Source organism: Adiantum capillus-veneris, chromosome 24, assembly GCF_014529385.1.
Source record: "Adiantum capillus-veneris isolate H3 chromosome 24, ASM1452938v2, whole genome shotgun sequence".
Classification (NCBI taxonomy): Eukaryota; Viridiplantae; Streptophyta; class Polypodiopsida; order Polypodiales; family Pteridaceae; genus Adiantum; species Adiantum capillus-veneris.
In genome coordinates, this window is record NC_140954.1 from 117,494,770 (window position 1) to 117,509,927 (window position 15,158).

General features: G+C 41.2%; 1 protein-coding gene across 1 annotated transcript; it reads right to left on the reverse strand.

Moving 5' to 3' along the window:
* Window positions 1–12,578: 12,578 nt before the first annotated feature.
* Window positions 12,579–14,883, reverse strand: LOC147427007 (uncharacterized). Its single transcript, XM_086498484.1, has 2 exons — window positions 14,166–14,883; window positions 12,579–13,902 (listed from the first exon to the last, which is right to left on the reverse strand). Exons 1-2 carry the CDS (start codon window positions 14,715–14,717, stop codon window positions 12,955–12,957), a joined length of 1,500 nt encoding a protein of 499 aa, XP_086354610.1. The 5' UTR covers window positions 14,718–14,883; the 3' UTR covers window positions 12,579–12,954.
* Between the last annotated feature and the right edge of the window lie 275 nt (window positions 14,884–15,158).

Here is a 15,158-nt window from a genome sequence, read left to right on the forward strand (position 1 = left end):
ATCATGTTGATTGAAGGTCTTGTGGATGAAGTTTGCTTCTACTTTCTAGAATTATCTCTTGGTATGGACCAATTTGTTGCACTTTTGACACTTTGGATCTCCACAATTTCAATAGTTGTTGGCAATGTGTCCATTCTTTTGGTAATTTGAACATGTAATCCTAGATCAATCTTGTTGATTGAAGGTCTTGTGGATGAATTTTATTCTTCTTTCTAGAATTATCTCTTGGTATGGCCGAATTTGTTGCATACACTTGGGCTCTCCACAATTTCAATAGTTGTTGGCAATGTGTCCATTCTTGTGGTAATTTATACATGTAATTGTCATAAACTCTAATATTTAACAAACCCAAATAATTTTATCATATTAAACTGATAATTTGATGTGGAGAATAAACGAGAACAAGGATTAGAATATAGACATGTACTTACAGATCTATCTCAACACGGGGCCAATAGTAAAGGGGCCCAAATGAGAGATGGTATGCCAAAGAGCAAGGCTAACCAATGGAGCTTAAATTCCTTAGGGTTAGCTTCATTAAAGACCTCCAAAGGTTAGTGTTAAAATTCCTTTGACCTTAGGTAAGCTAGGGCTATGCTTGAGGTGGGAATCCTGCCCAAGCTTGTCGTGCCTCATGATTGAGATGCTTGAAGTGCTTGATGATTCAGATGCTTGAGGTGCTTGTCATGCTTGAGATGCTAGGGTTGTACTTGAGGTGGGAACCCAGTCCAAGCTTGAGGGGCTTAAGGGCTGAGCTCGTGGTGAGAAATGGGCCCAAGGTTGAGGGGCTTGAGGTGTCACAAAAAGTCAACACATATCCCTACAAGGAGGGGGCAAGCCATGCAAGTAGGGGGGGTGGTTGCTTGACCACTCTCTCTCCCAAAGGGCACCCCTTGCTCAACAGTCAAGTAGGACACAAGTCAAGCCCCTATCAAGGTTACCCTCAAGGAGTGTCCAAAGCCCATTGGTTGGCCTCCCAAGGGGTCCAATGATAATTAAGTAGCTTTAATTATTTTTTTTTGCATTTATCAAGTCTTCTCTTTCAAAGGGGAAAGGGGGACACGTGTCCCAAGACTACCCTTGTTGCTTGTAATGCATCCTGCATGTGATTGGCTAATCTTGTCGGGTTCCAATGAGCTTCAAGCTTGAGCTACAAGGGGGGATCAACCAAAGCAAGTAGGGGGCATGCTTGAGGGGTATACTCTCCCACACACACTCACACACACTCTCATTGTGTGAAGTGCAAAGTGCAAGAGCTCCATCCAAGCTAGTAGAGAAGTTGAGAGCCTGCACCAACACTCTTGGCTATGGAATTCAAATCCAACCAAGAGCCACGCTTCAATGCTTAAGCTTGCCATCTTCTCCATCTTCATTACTATGCTATTATGTATGCTAGCAAGAAAAGTGATGATAAGTGAGGAACTAATTCTTTCTCCTATGAAATGTTTCTTCTTCATCTTCCCTACCCTCATTCCCCGCTAGTTCTCTCCACCTTCAAAGGTGTTTGAGGCCTTGGGACTGAGGCTAAATAATGCTTTCTACAAAGTTTATGTTATGATCATGATGCATGAAGCTTTCCATCTTCATTGCATCACCTAGGTCACAAGGAACACAAAGGTTGTATTGTACCAAGTCTTTCTTAATGGGAGAACCTATAATACAAAGGCCTATTGGAGGGGGGACCGGTTGCACATAATTCCGGTCCTCAACTATTGTCATGTTCTCTAAACTCTCTCTCTTGCAAAATTATTGTTCATGCCAAGTTAGCTAAGTACCATGTTTATGTTGCTACCCATCATTTAAGTTTACCCTCTATGCTCACAAAGTAACCTCACAAAAGTGCTTTATCTAATTTCTTAATTCTGCTACTCTCAAAGTTCATAGGCCATTTCCATTACCTTGGTATCAGAGCATTTGGTTTCTCTTTTCTTGCTTAAGAAGAGAGGTCCTTAGTAGCCTATGAATGGTTGATTTTGTTAATTATATTAGGGTAAGTGGGACAGAGATCTATTATCGATTTTGTTGAGCCCACTATGTGGGATATGGTGCACACCTTGGGAGCTTTGGTCTTAATAATGGAGTCTTTTTAGACTTGCCTACGACTTTACCATTATTGAGCCACTACAAGTCCAAAAGGAGCTAGCCCTCGGTAACTCTGCAATATTAGACCCACTTCACTACTCTCTTTAATTAACCAATTTGAGCCATGGGTGTAGATATTTAAGTGCTGATTTTCAAAGGCTAAGAGGAGTAGCAACTAAGGTTTTTAATTGCCAAAGCATACACTAAGCAAGTACTCAAATTTTGTTAACATGGCTGACAGTAACCAAGAGAATAGAATGAACATTGATAACTTTGATTTTTCACATGAAGGTGCTAATGATGATGCCCCCATGTTTGTCAATTATCTTGTTACTAGGTTGCAACAAGCTATGGGCAACCCTCCTTTGCAAGTCGAAGTTACTCAACAAATTTGCGCTTATGGGATTACCCTTCATCTCCAAGAGGAGAGAGAGATTAGGAGGCCTCTTGAAGAGACCCCCAAAAGAAGACTCTCTCCCATACGAGAGGAGGAATCCAAAGAGTAAAAAGTAATGAAACTTTAAGTTCTTCTGAAGATGTGGCTCCAGGAAGACGGCGGTCTAGAAAATCGCCAACTCTTCCCAAGAGGAAACGTTCAACCCACAGTCCTTCTCCTCGTCACTCCAAACGGTAAGATAGGAAACAAAGGAAGAAAAGGGCAAGTAAGAGGTCACACTCCTCTTCTTCTTCTTCACCTTCTCTTTCGATGAAAGCTATGGCTATTCTCCTAGAGAATACAAGAGGAGAGGACATCGCAAATCATACCTTGCATGGCGAAGGTCACAAAAGCCTAAGAATTTCAAAGAGGGAGGAAAGAGTATCTCTTTTCTCACCTATGATGGCACCTTTGGTGCCACCGACAAAGTATTGGCCTTCATCCAGCAATTTGATGCGGCCTTTGGAGACGAGGGCTTCACGGAGTCCTCCAAGCTACACCATGTAGCTATGCACTTCCAGAAATTGGCTCGTCAATGGTGGGCTAGCCTTTGTGGCAATGGCGAAACCCCAAAGACATGGAATACTCTACGAGCTTCCATCATGAAGCAATTCCTTGCAAGCGGTGCAAATGACAAAGTGCTCACCGAATGGTGTAGTTTGAAGATTCTCTCCCATGAGTCTATTCACAAATATGTGGACAAGTTTTGGGACTTACATCTCAAGATTACTGTCTTCCAAAAGATAGACTTTGCCGAGAAAAAGCAACAGTTTTGTGTGGGATTACATGAAGAGATGGCCGAGTAGGTCAACTTCCAATGGCTTGGTTCTATTACCAAAGTAATCCACCACACCATGGTTGCTTTGTGCATCAATTTCCAACAAGGTGCCAGACGGAATGTCAAGCCCATGGAAAACAAAGACAAAAATGATGCAAAGGGGCAAACCAATGCCCAAAATTATTCCCAAGGCAATTCCAACAATTACAACAACAACAGTCGGTCCCAGGAGAAGGGAGTTTACAAAGGTAAAAACAATCTCTCTCCTGAAGAGCTTGAAGCTTTTTGCAAGGACCATAAATGTTTTAAGTATGGGGAGCAAGGACATGGCTATCGTTCTTGCCTCAAAAAAAATGCTCGCAATGAGACTCCTAGAGCTTCCACCATCGAAGCTCCAAAAGAGGATGCTCATTGCAGAAGCTTCACCTCTCTCCCATGCTTGGGGAAAGGTAAGGGAGAATGATGCTTTCATCTTGTTTGACCCTAGCTCTACTGAAAACTTCATATCAATGGAGTTGGCCACCAAGTTGGGCATTCAAGATTTTGAGATGGTAGATGTTGTAACGGTTGACACTGCTTTCAAGGGACAACAAGCCTTTGTTACTCCTTTGATTGGGAAGTTGAGGCTTCATGTCCAAAGCTATGTCGACAAAGAATACTTTTTCATCTCTCCTCTTCAACATGAGGATGCTATCCTAGGGACACCATGGTTCAACTGCATGGCTGCCAACATGAAGTTCCTTGAAAGGAGAATCTACTTCACCTACAAGGAAAAGAACATGTAGATAAATTCTAGTGAGTCTGGTCGTACTATTCCACTTGTTTTGATAAATCAATGAAGAGCTTAATTTCTGAGTACATGATTTTTGTCAAAGAGTCACTAAAAGGTCCTAATGTTTCATCAAATATAAATGATAGGAGTCAAGAAGAGTTAGACTTGTCTAATTTTCCAAAAGGATTCGTGTTGGATATAGTGGACTGTCACCTAAAATCCCGGATACACACCAAACTTTGTTTTATTCAATCCTTTATTCCAAAAGAAGCCTTGTAAGTCTGCTATTAATGATTCTCACAGTGTAATGTAGCCTTTTATTCTCTATTACCCACTCAAAACCTACTATGCACCGGCCACGTTCAATTGATTAATGGAGAAAATATTTAGACCCTACCGCAAATTCACTGGAGTGTTCTTTGATGATATTATCATCTACTCCAAGTCCTTGGAGGAACACAAGCAACATCTCCAAGTGATTTTTCAAGCATTGAGGGAGAACAAGCTTTTTCTCAACCAAAAGAAAAGCAAATTTTTCCTTCATGAGATTCAATACTTAGGTCATATTATCTCTCAAGATCGAATGGATCCATCAAAGTTAGAGGTAATAAAAGCATGGCCTAATCCAAGGAATCTACATGAGTTAAGAAGCTTTATTGGCATGTGTGCATACTATAGATGCTTCATAGCTAAATTTTCTCAAATAGTAGGACCATTACATGACTTAACAAAGAAGAACGTTAAGTATTCACGGACTTCTAAGGAGAAAAATTCTTTTAACATGCTCAATGAGAAGCTTACCTCACAACCATTCCTCATGCTTCCGGATCTCTCAAGCCCATTTGAGGTCCAATGTGATGCTTGTGGTGATTGCCTTGGAGCAGTCTTGCTTCAAGAAGGGTATGCCATAGCATATGAGAGCCGAAGACTCAATACAGATGAACGTGTCTTAGGCATTCATGAGAAAGATATTTTAGTTGTTTACATGTCCTAGACACATGGAAACACTATTTATTGGGGACTCCATTTATTCTATGAATGGACCACCAAAGTCTCAAGTACTTCATGACGCAAAGAAAGCTTTTCCACAAACAAATGAGATGGGAAAATTTTCTTTCGCAATTTAATTTCCATATTGCTCACATTGCTGGTAAGCACAATCAAGTGGCCAATGCACTTTCATGATGACCAAAAGTTAATGCGGTGTCTATAGCTACTCACAATGATCTATCTTATATGATAGATGAGTATGCTACTGACCCTGACTATAAAAATATAATGTCAACCCTTGCTTTGGGGAAGAAAGAGGAACCATTCACCTTGCAGGATGGTTATCTTCTCCATGGCAATAGGCTATGAGTTACTCACTCCCTTCGTGGGTGTAAAGTCATGTATGAATCCCATGCTCCTCCCTATGTGGGACATAGAGGCATTCAACCTACTCTCCGAGGAGTAGAAACGTACTTCTATTGGCCTACCATGAAAGTGAACATACAAGAGTATGTTTCAAAATGTGTAGTATGCCAAAATACCAAGTATGATAGAGGGAAGCAACCTGAATTACTCCAGCCATTGCCTATCCGCAATTCACCATGGGAGAGTATATCCTTGGATTTCATCTTAGGATTACCCAAGTCTATCCATGGGAATACAGGAATATGGACAATAGTCGATAGGTTTAGCAAGCAAGCACACTTCATTTCTATCAAAAAGACTATTAAGGCACACCAAATGGCAACTCTCTTCATATCTCAGATTTTCAAACACCATGGATTACCAGCATCCATCATGTCAGATAGAGATCCTAGAATGATCAGTAATTTTTGCAAAGGTCTCTTTGAAAATCTAGGAACAAGATTGAATTTCTCTTCGGTCTATCACCCACAAACGGATGGCCAAAGTGAAATAGCCAATCTTACAATACTCGATCTACTAAGACTTATGTTACGGAAGTAGATCAATGCTCACAATGGGAGATGTACTTACCTCTTGTAAATTATGCGTACAATAATATTGTACATACTTCTATGGGAAAAGCACCTTTTGAAATAATTGAGGGAAGACCTAAAAGTTCCTTGCTACTTAAAGTACATGGGAAGATCTTCGTTGCTGATGAGTATAGTCGTGACCTTCAAGAATCTTTTCAAAAGATTAAGGAGGCTATATCTATCTCTCAACAAAGGCAAAAAGCTACTGCTATTGACAAGCACAGAAGGGCCCTAATGTTCAAAGAAAATGATTGGGTCTTACTTAAGTTTTTTAAGGCTTGATTGAAGCAAACAACACGCAAAAATCCTACGGGCCATCAAAAGTATTATGCTAAATTAGCAAAAAGATACTATGGTCCTTTTCAAATCTTGAAGCCAATCAATGAGATGGCTTATGAATTCAAGTTGCCCAACCATTGGCTCATACACAATGATTTTCATGTGAGCCTACTTAAGCCCTACAAAGGAGAGCCACCAAGTGAACCAATTATTGAAGACCCTCCTGAAATTAAAGACCAAGAAGAGGTGCTACAACTCGAAGCTATCCTTCGGCATGAAGACAAGGTACTACGACATGGTAAGATTATCCGATGGCATCTTATTAAATTCAAAAATTATCCTTTTGAAGATGCTAGAGGGATGCAAGGAATACAGCTTAAGGATAGTATGAACCTTGTCAATGCTTACAATGCTATAGTAGAGTAAGAAAATATATAAATTTCTTTTAAATGACCAATGTGCACAAATTTAAGCCTAGTATACATACTTAGAATTATGTTTGTGATGACGACGTCTCTCAAACACCAAGTAGAACTTGTCATTTTACTTGGGAGAATGAAATGGACTAAAGAGCAAACATGCTTGCGACAGCTATGTCTCCCAAGCACTCAATGGATTAGTCATCCATCTTGGAAAGATGTCGTAGGATAAAAAGGAATCCTCTACCCAATAAGCAACATTGACTAATAAATAAGGTTTTATCTCTTCTACCTCATAGTCGAGGACGACTATGATTTCAAGAGAGAGGTAATGACATAAAATCTAATATCTAACCAGCCCAAATGATTTTCTCATATTAAACTAATCATTTAATGTGAAAGAATAAATGGGAACAAGGGTTAGAATATAGACATGCGCTTATAGATCTATCTCAACACGGGGCCAATGGTAAAGGGGCCCAAATGAGAGATGGTATGTCAAAGAGCAAGGCTAACCAATGGAGCTTAAAGACCTTAGGGTTAGCTTCATTAAAGACCTCTAAAGGTTAGTGCTAAAAGTCCTTTGACCTTAGGTAATCTAGGGTTGTGCTTGAGGTGGGAACCCGGCCCAAGCTTGAGGTGCTTGTCGTGCCTGATGATTGAGATGCTTGAAGTGCTTGATGATTCAGATGCTTGTGTCATGCTTGAGATGCTACGGTTGTACTTGAGGTGGGAACCCAGTCCAAGCTTGAGGGGCTTAAGGGCCGAGCTTGTGGTGAGAACTGGGCCCAAGGTTGAGGGGCTTAAGGTGTCACAAAAAGTCAACAGATATCCCTACAAGGAGGGGGCGAGCCATGCAAGAAGGGGGGGTGGTTGCTTGACCACTCTCTCTCCCAAAGGGCACCCCTTGCTCAAGAGGCAAGTAGGACACATGTAAGCCCTAGCAAGGTTACACTCAAGGAGTGTCCAAAGCCTATTGGTTGGCTTCCCAAGGGGTCCGGTGATAATTAAGTAGATTTAATTAATTATTTTTGCATTTATTAAGTCCTCTCTCTCAAAGGGGAAAGGGGAACACTTGTCTCGAGACTACCCTTGTTGCTTGTAATGCATCTTGCATGTGATTGGACAGTCTTGCAAGGGTCCAATGAGCTTCAAGCTCGAGCTACAATGGGGGATCGACCAAAGCAAGTAGGGGGCATGCTTGAGGGGTATACTCTCCCACACACACTAACACCCACTCTCATTGTGTGAAGTGCAAAGTGCAAGAGCTCCATCCAAGCTAGTAGAGAAGTTGACAGCCTACACCAACACTCTTGGCTATGGAATTCAAATCCAACCAAGAGCCACGCTTCAATGCTTAAGCTTGCCATCTTCTCCATCTTCATTACTATGCTATTATGTATGCTAGCAAGAAGAGTGATGATAAGTGAGGAACTAATTCTTTATCCTATGAAATGTTTCTTCTTCCTCTTCCCTACCCTCATTCCCCACTAGCTCTCTCCACCTTCGAAGGTGTTTGAGGCCTTGGGATTGAGGCTTGGGATAGTTAATGCTTTCTACAAATTTTATGCTATGCTCGTGATGCATGAAGCTTTCCATCTTCATTGCATCACCTAGGTCACAAGGAACACAAAGTTTGTATTTCTCACAAAAGTGCTTTATCTAATTTCCTAATTCCGCTACTCTCAAAGTTCATAGGCCATTTCCATTACAGTAATCCTAGAGTTTCAAGTGCTATATTTGTAGAAAAAATGTCTAGATTTTGTACAATAGGTGACTGTATTTTTTTCCTTTAACTTCTTTTCTTATGCATACTTCAATTTTAGGAACATCCATGTCAAGTACATTATTTAATGTGATTATTACTTATTCATAGCCACTATTAGGAGTATTGACACTGTTCATACAAAATGCACATTTTTAAGGCCTTTAAATGAGCATGTTAATGCTCTAATTGATTTGTTGCTTTGAATTTGTATTTTACAGAACTACCTTAACAAGTTGATTTTTTATTCTTAGCATGTGAGCCAAATAATTTGTTAAGTTCATTCCATGAGTGGCTAAAATTTATTATAGTGGATGATTTTATTTTCAATGTACTATTATGTAACCCTCTTATCAATAACTCATAAATGCATTTCTGAGGCAAAATCCATGCGTTGTTGGATAATGTGTGGCTACGTGCAGCTATGGGAAGTTAAGAGTAAAAAAAAAACACTACATGTGCAAGTCAAGGGAGGACATTGGAGCACTGTGAGGATGTGTAAATAGAGACATGGAGAGGGCGCTTGTAGGCACTGGTGCAAATGCGATAGAGGCTAGCAAAAAATATTCGAGCAACAATATGAGCAAAGCTCAATGGCAGATGGCTTGGGTAGATGATGTGTACTATGTTATGATGACATAGGGATTTTGCTAGGCCCTTGCTATGGCCGAACATAGTATTTGGTGAAGATGGTAATTTTGCATGCATCCATTGAATGTCATGCAAATTGCATATTTACAGGTGAGGCCAGTGAATGGCGGCACAATTGGCCCAGGCTTGACGAGGACTAAAAAGACTCATGCCACCAACTTCGCACCACCAATTTGCATTGTCAATCAACTATAAAAGGCAAGCAAAAGACGCTTAGAGCTATCTAAAGATGACAATTTGAGTTGTCTCCCTCTTTCTTCTCGAGCTTCAAAACTTAGATAGCCACTTTAAGTTGCCTCCCTCTTGCTTCTCAAGCTTCAAGAACTTAGATAGCCACTTTGCCCGCCGTAAACTTGAGATTTCATTGAACTTGTCGTCCTAACCTATTGAAGCAAAGCATCAGCTTGAAGTCGATTTCTTGTTATTCACGATTTTTGTAGTCAACTTGGGAACAACTACCATAATTTGGCTTATTCTTAGTCTCTATTATCACTTATTATAGCAAAGACATCACATGGAATATTTTTAAGCAAGAGAAAACACAAACGTGCAATATGTTTATTAATTTGTAGCACATATTTACAAGATCAAGTTGAAAGCTACCATAGAATATTCCTTAATGTGAGCCCTTCTCTATGAATGATCCTAATGTGGTTGAGTTGGATCAAAAACCATACAAGTCATAGCTTCAAAGACATAATCGTAAGAATCATAAAGCACTAAAAGCAAGAACCTACATGACACTAAGAATTGCTTGTATGTTTAAATGGCTTGATTATTTTGAATTGAGAAAAGGACCTCTTATATGTGTTTTGATATGAAATAATGCCCCTTGTTCTCTCACTCTATAGAGATAATAGAAGTTAACTTCTCATTAGAAATTAACCTTGGAAAGGACAAAAAGCTCAAAAAGGAGTTTGGACTCAAAAAATGGAAAGGATCTAACATGGACTATGAAAAAGATTAAGAGGTGATGATGCATCAACATAACTTTAGATAAACTAACTATGCATTGCTCAAAGGTTGAACAACATCCAACTTGTATTAGAGACATGGCTCAAAGGCTAAGCATCCAGCTCTGCATTTATCTGTGAATCCATAAAAGCTTAGTTTTTTAAATATTTATATGATTGGTAAGGAACATTGATTGTACATATAAAATAGTATGATAGTATTTAGAACACAAGAGGAACGAGTGAGTGCAACATGGAAAGCTTTAAACTATTATCCAATTTGGAACCCCTTCGGAACTATGTCTGTTAAACTGGTAGCCCATTTAGTCGGATAATTTTCACAAGACTAGCTATTAGTTCATGATAAGTCTCTTGCCATCTTTTAGAGTTTATAGATGGCGGCCATGTCTCTTAAACGTGGGGGGAAATGTGTCATCTAAAGATCCCGGATATGCTGAGACTTTAGTTTAGTTGTAACAAGAATTTATCCCCCATCATAACCTTTAAGTTATCTACTTGGCTTGTGGTGTAAGACACTTACATCTACGTCCTCCCTCATTTTTGTTGCTCATATCCTTGCTTCACTACATCAGAGTAAGATGTTGTCAATGGAGCCAAAGAAATAAGGAAGGCTTAGGTCCCCAACCCAAAGACTACGGTGACTTGAAGTTTAGAATTGGTATCAAAGCCGGGTTAAATCCCTAGGTTAAAAAATAATTCTGCACTCTCCTTTTAATTGAATGCATAAGTTATTGTTATTCCTTCTATTTTATAGCATAGTTTATGGATTCCAACTATTTAACCATTTTGCCCATATTAATTTTAGCCCACCCAACAACTCGATGTATACAATTTGTTGGGTTCATGGGTCTTGAGGCAATTATGCGTTGCACATTGGATACAAGTTTACTAAGTTGGTCAAAAAAAGGGAAGTTGCACTTTGGGGGGTGCGGGGGTGGGGTTTGACTGAGGCTAGAGACTGAGTATTAATGTGTTCGTTGGGTGCCGACCTTTGTATAGTCGCATTGCATCTTGGTTATAAAGCCCCTAGTTGTACATTCAAATAGCTCTAGTTATTCTAGCTATTGTTCCGAGTTCCATATTAAGTGTTCTCTCTCTCTCTCTCTCTCTCTCTCTCTCTAACATGGTACCAAAGCAGGATTCTGCACTAGAGATCCTCATTTTGTCTTCTGATATGATGTTACCAAAGCAGGATTCTGCAGTAGAGATCCTCATTTTGTCTTCTGATAGGTATGATGTTATTTGTCACAAATTAAAGAACTTCGATGCAAAAATATAAACAGAACAATGGGTGTTGAGAGAAATGGTAGGCTTCCACCCTTGGCCACAAATCGAAAAGAAAGGAAAAGAGGAAGTTTTTGAGAGAGACACACACACACACACACACACACAATAGTACATAAGAAAAGGGGAGAGAAACTCTTACACCCTCTTACAACATGATAGCCTACTAGGTAGAGACACACAAAGATACACCATAGCTCAAGACATAACACAAGAGAGGGGAAAGGGAAAATCTGAAGAGCATCACACACAACAATGGCCTTAACTCATAGACCCTAAGGTGCCTAGTCTGATCTATTGCCTAGTCTAAAAAATTCACAAATGAACTATTGCACGTCCTCTAAGATGAAAATTGAATAAAATAGAGTTATACTGCAACCTCCAAGCACAACCTCGACCTATCTTCTTGCAACAATCTTCAAGTACGAACCAGTTATTTAGGACACCAATCAAGTACCAATCTACAAGTCCTGCTCTTCCCTAAATGCATGCAAGCAATCTCACATGTTGACCATTATCAATTGCAGACGTCCTTGCTTGAGCTTAGGGCGATCATTCTTGTCGTGTGTGGTAGAGAGACAATAAAAAAACACTCTTTTTATTGGCCCTTGAAAGTTTCCCTCTCAAGAGAGTGCCTCTACCATCTTGGAGCTTTGTTTTTTATTTGCTCTGCAAGAGGAGGCTTCTTCTTCAATGGTCATGAAAGAGCTAAGCACTTTTATTAGTTGTTTGTAGAGATGTTGAATTTGTCTGCATGCCTTCTATCCTTGATCAAAGCAACATATGATCCACAAACTTTTGGAAATTATCCAAGCCTTCCAAATTGAAAGTATATATAGATGTCTAAAAACACATCAACTCAAGAGTAATGTTGATCTTAGATTTTCTAGTTACTATTCTTTTCATTCTCAAAGAGGACCTCTAACGGAAGAGAGAGAGAGAGAGAGATGGATGGTGTCATTCATTGCTATTATGCATATTTGTGTTAACACATCTCTTATGGAACACAATGTGTTAACACAAATATGCATAATAGCAATGAATGACACCATCCATCTCTCTCTCTCTCTCTCTCTCTCTCTCTCTCACACACACACACACACACACACACACACACACTTATTACTTTTTAATTTGGTATGCATACACCAGAAGAACAATGATTGCCTAAGGCTAACCCCATTGTTCTCATCTTTAGTGTAATGTAGTAAAAGTTCCAAACTCTTTCTCAAGAGCATTATTTTGCAGTAGATGGTCACATTTTTGAAGAAAAAGGAACAGCTTTCCATCAAAGAGAAGCAAATACAAGGCATTGCAGGTATTGGATCACAAGGCAATACATGACTATCCTTTTAAAGGCTCATTCATGACACAAGGCAGTCTAGGCTAGTGTCGGAAATACATCTCAATACATACACCACATACAATGAACAAACAATCGACGGCCGAACCAAAACGCATGAAAGAGCTTCTTATACATCATGCCTTCTGTGCATGGACTCTTTGTACATGTACAAGAAATGTCATCATCTAATGTGGTAATCCCTTCGATTGGCCGACCATGTGCGGTATATGTACTCGAGGGTGGAGGCAGGCCAAAGGGTGAAGTTATGGCCAGTGCTTTTGTCCAAGTAGAAACTACTGCAACCACCAAAGCTCCATACAAGTTTGGGAAACCGACGCGCTAGGAATTCTTGATGCCGCCGTTCACTTACCTCAAGGGGCTCGAGTGAGCGAGATGGGCCCCCCACCAAGCCGATGCAACTAACGACATAGCGTGCTTGGGCCTCAATGGTGAGAATTTGGGATGTTTGGGCTACCCCCGTGTTGTAGCCAAAGAGAGTAAAGAAGTTGGGAAAGCCTTGTTTGGTGATGCCTAGGATAGAGGAATAGCCAGCTTGGGTAAACTCTAGGCCATTGGCACCCACGACAGGAAGCTTGGTAACAAGTTGAAAGCCAGTGGCGTAGACGATGGCGTCCACTGGTAGGGGCCTAACTCCGGCTGGCCCATCGCTAACAAGGAGGGCGTTCTCACGCACCTCGAGGATCGGGTGCGTCATTACCTCCACGTTGGGGCGGGCAAGGGCAGGGTAGAAGTCATTAGAGAGCAAAATCCTGTTGCACCCCATTTCATATTTAGGCTTCACCTTCTCGATCAAGGCTGGGTCCTTGATGGCCCCTTGTATATTCCTCATCACTACCCACTCTGCCACTCTCCTTATCCACTTTCTACGCAACACGCCCCATATAATGATCTCATGCATCCAGAAGATGAACCAAGAGAAGAGGCACATCAACAAGGGGAAATGAGCAAAGAGCTGGCGGCATCGCTTCGAGAAGCTCCAATTGGTCGGCTTTGGGCTGATCCATGCCGGAGTTCGCTGAAAGACATAGAGCTTCTTTACAATTGGTGCGATGCTGGGTACTATTTGTATGGAGCTCGCGCCGGTGCCCATCACAGCCACAGTCTTGCCCTGTCAATAGAAAATGTGAGGATTAGCCTAATTATGCATATTTAGGACCGCCTAAAGCTCGATTAATACCATATCCAAGAGAAGCCAAAACAGCATTTAACATTGTTCAAAGAGGCTTTGAGGCTATCATCTGCAAAGACTTCAATCAAGACACAAAAGCATTCCATTTTCCCATTGTATCCTATAGCTACATAGATAGCAATACAGCACTCAATATCATCAGTCAAAATCCCATTATGTTCACCATTATAAACACAGCTTACCGCAAAATCGACGCTTGCATCCCAATAACTGGAGTGAAAAGCAGGGCCTTTAAACTTCTCCATGCCCTTGATCTCCGGGTACTGTGGCGCATGAAAGGGTCCGACAGCACGGACAACAAACTGTGCCTTGATGGTAGAAGTAACGGAAGAAGGGGGATGATCCACATCATGAGATTTATCGGCGACAGACTCCTCCATCTTGACGTGCCACACTGACTCAGCGGCGTCCCAGATGGCAGCCGTGACAACAGTGTTGAAGCGAACATGCGGAAGGACGCCGTGGCGGATGGCACAATCCTTGATATATTGGTGAATTTCGCTGCGGTCAGCATACATGGAGCTCCAATGGGGGTTGCGGTCGAAAGAGTAGGAGTAGAAGTGGGAGGGGATGTCACAGCGGCAGCCGGGGTAGCGGTTGAGGAACCAAGTGCCACCAAGCTCTGCGTATTTCTCAATAAGAACAAAGGAGGAGATGCCAGCATGCAAGAGCTTGACGGCCATGCAGAGGCCAGAGAAGCCTCCGCCTATGATGAGGACCTTCACATCCGCCATGGCTGCTGTCAAGCAAGCTTTTGGGTCTGAGAGTGTCAAAGGATATCTTCTTTATGCATGCTGCAGACAATGGCCCGCTACATTAACTGCCCATGTCCTACTTGCAAGCTCTTTCATAACAAGTCAACCAAGACCAACGTTTTTCCAATTGCGCTGCTGTTTTTCCCCCTCGGCCTCCAGCCCTGAAGAATTGCATTCAATAGCGCAAGCAAAACACATGTACGAACACTCAACTTACAACCTACCTATTCTTGACCCCAGTGATCCCTCTATCCTTCTTGTCTTTATATCATTAAAAAGATTTTCTATGAGCCAGTTCACATGGTCGATTGGCTTGCAACTTAGAGCATGGTCACGCGAGGCTTAGTTATAACTAAGCCTCGACAGCCTCTGACAGGCGCTCAGCATGGCCACCGTCGGCACAGCAGGTAGAGAGAGGAA

Excerpts from the sequence above, each read along its gene's own strand:
- LOC147427007 (XM_086498484.1), bottom strand. The coding sequence starts at position 14,717 with ATGGCGGATGTGAAGGTCCTCATCATAGGCGGAGGCTTCTCTGGCCTC. Across the intron at positions 13,903-14,165 it reads ATGCAAGCGTCGATTTTGCG|GGCAAGACTGTGGCTGTGAT; the intron begins GTAAGCTGTGTT and ends TTCTATTGACAG.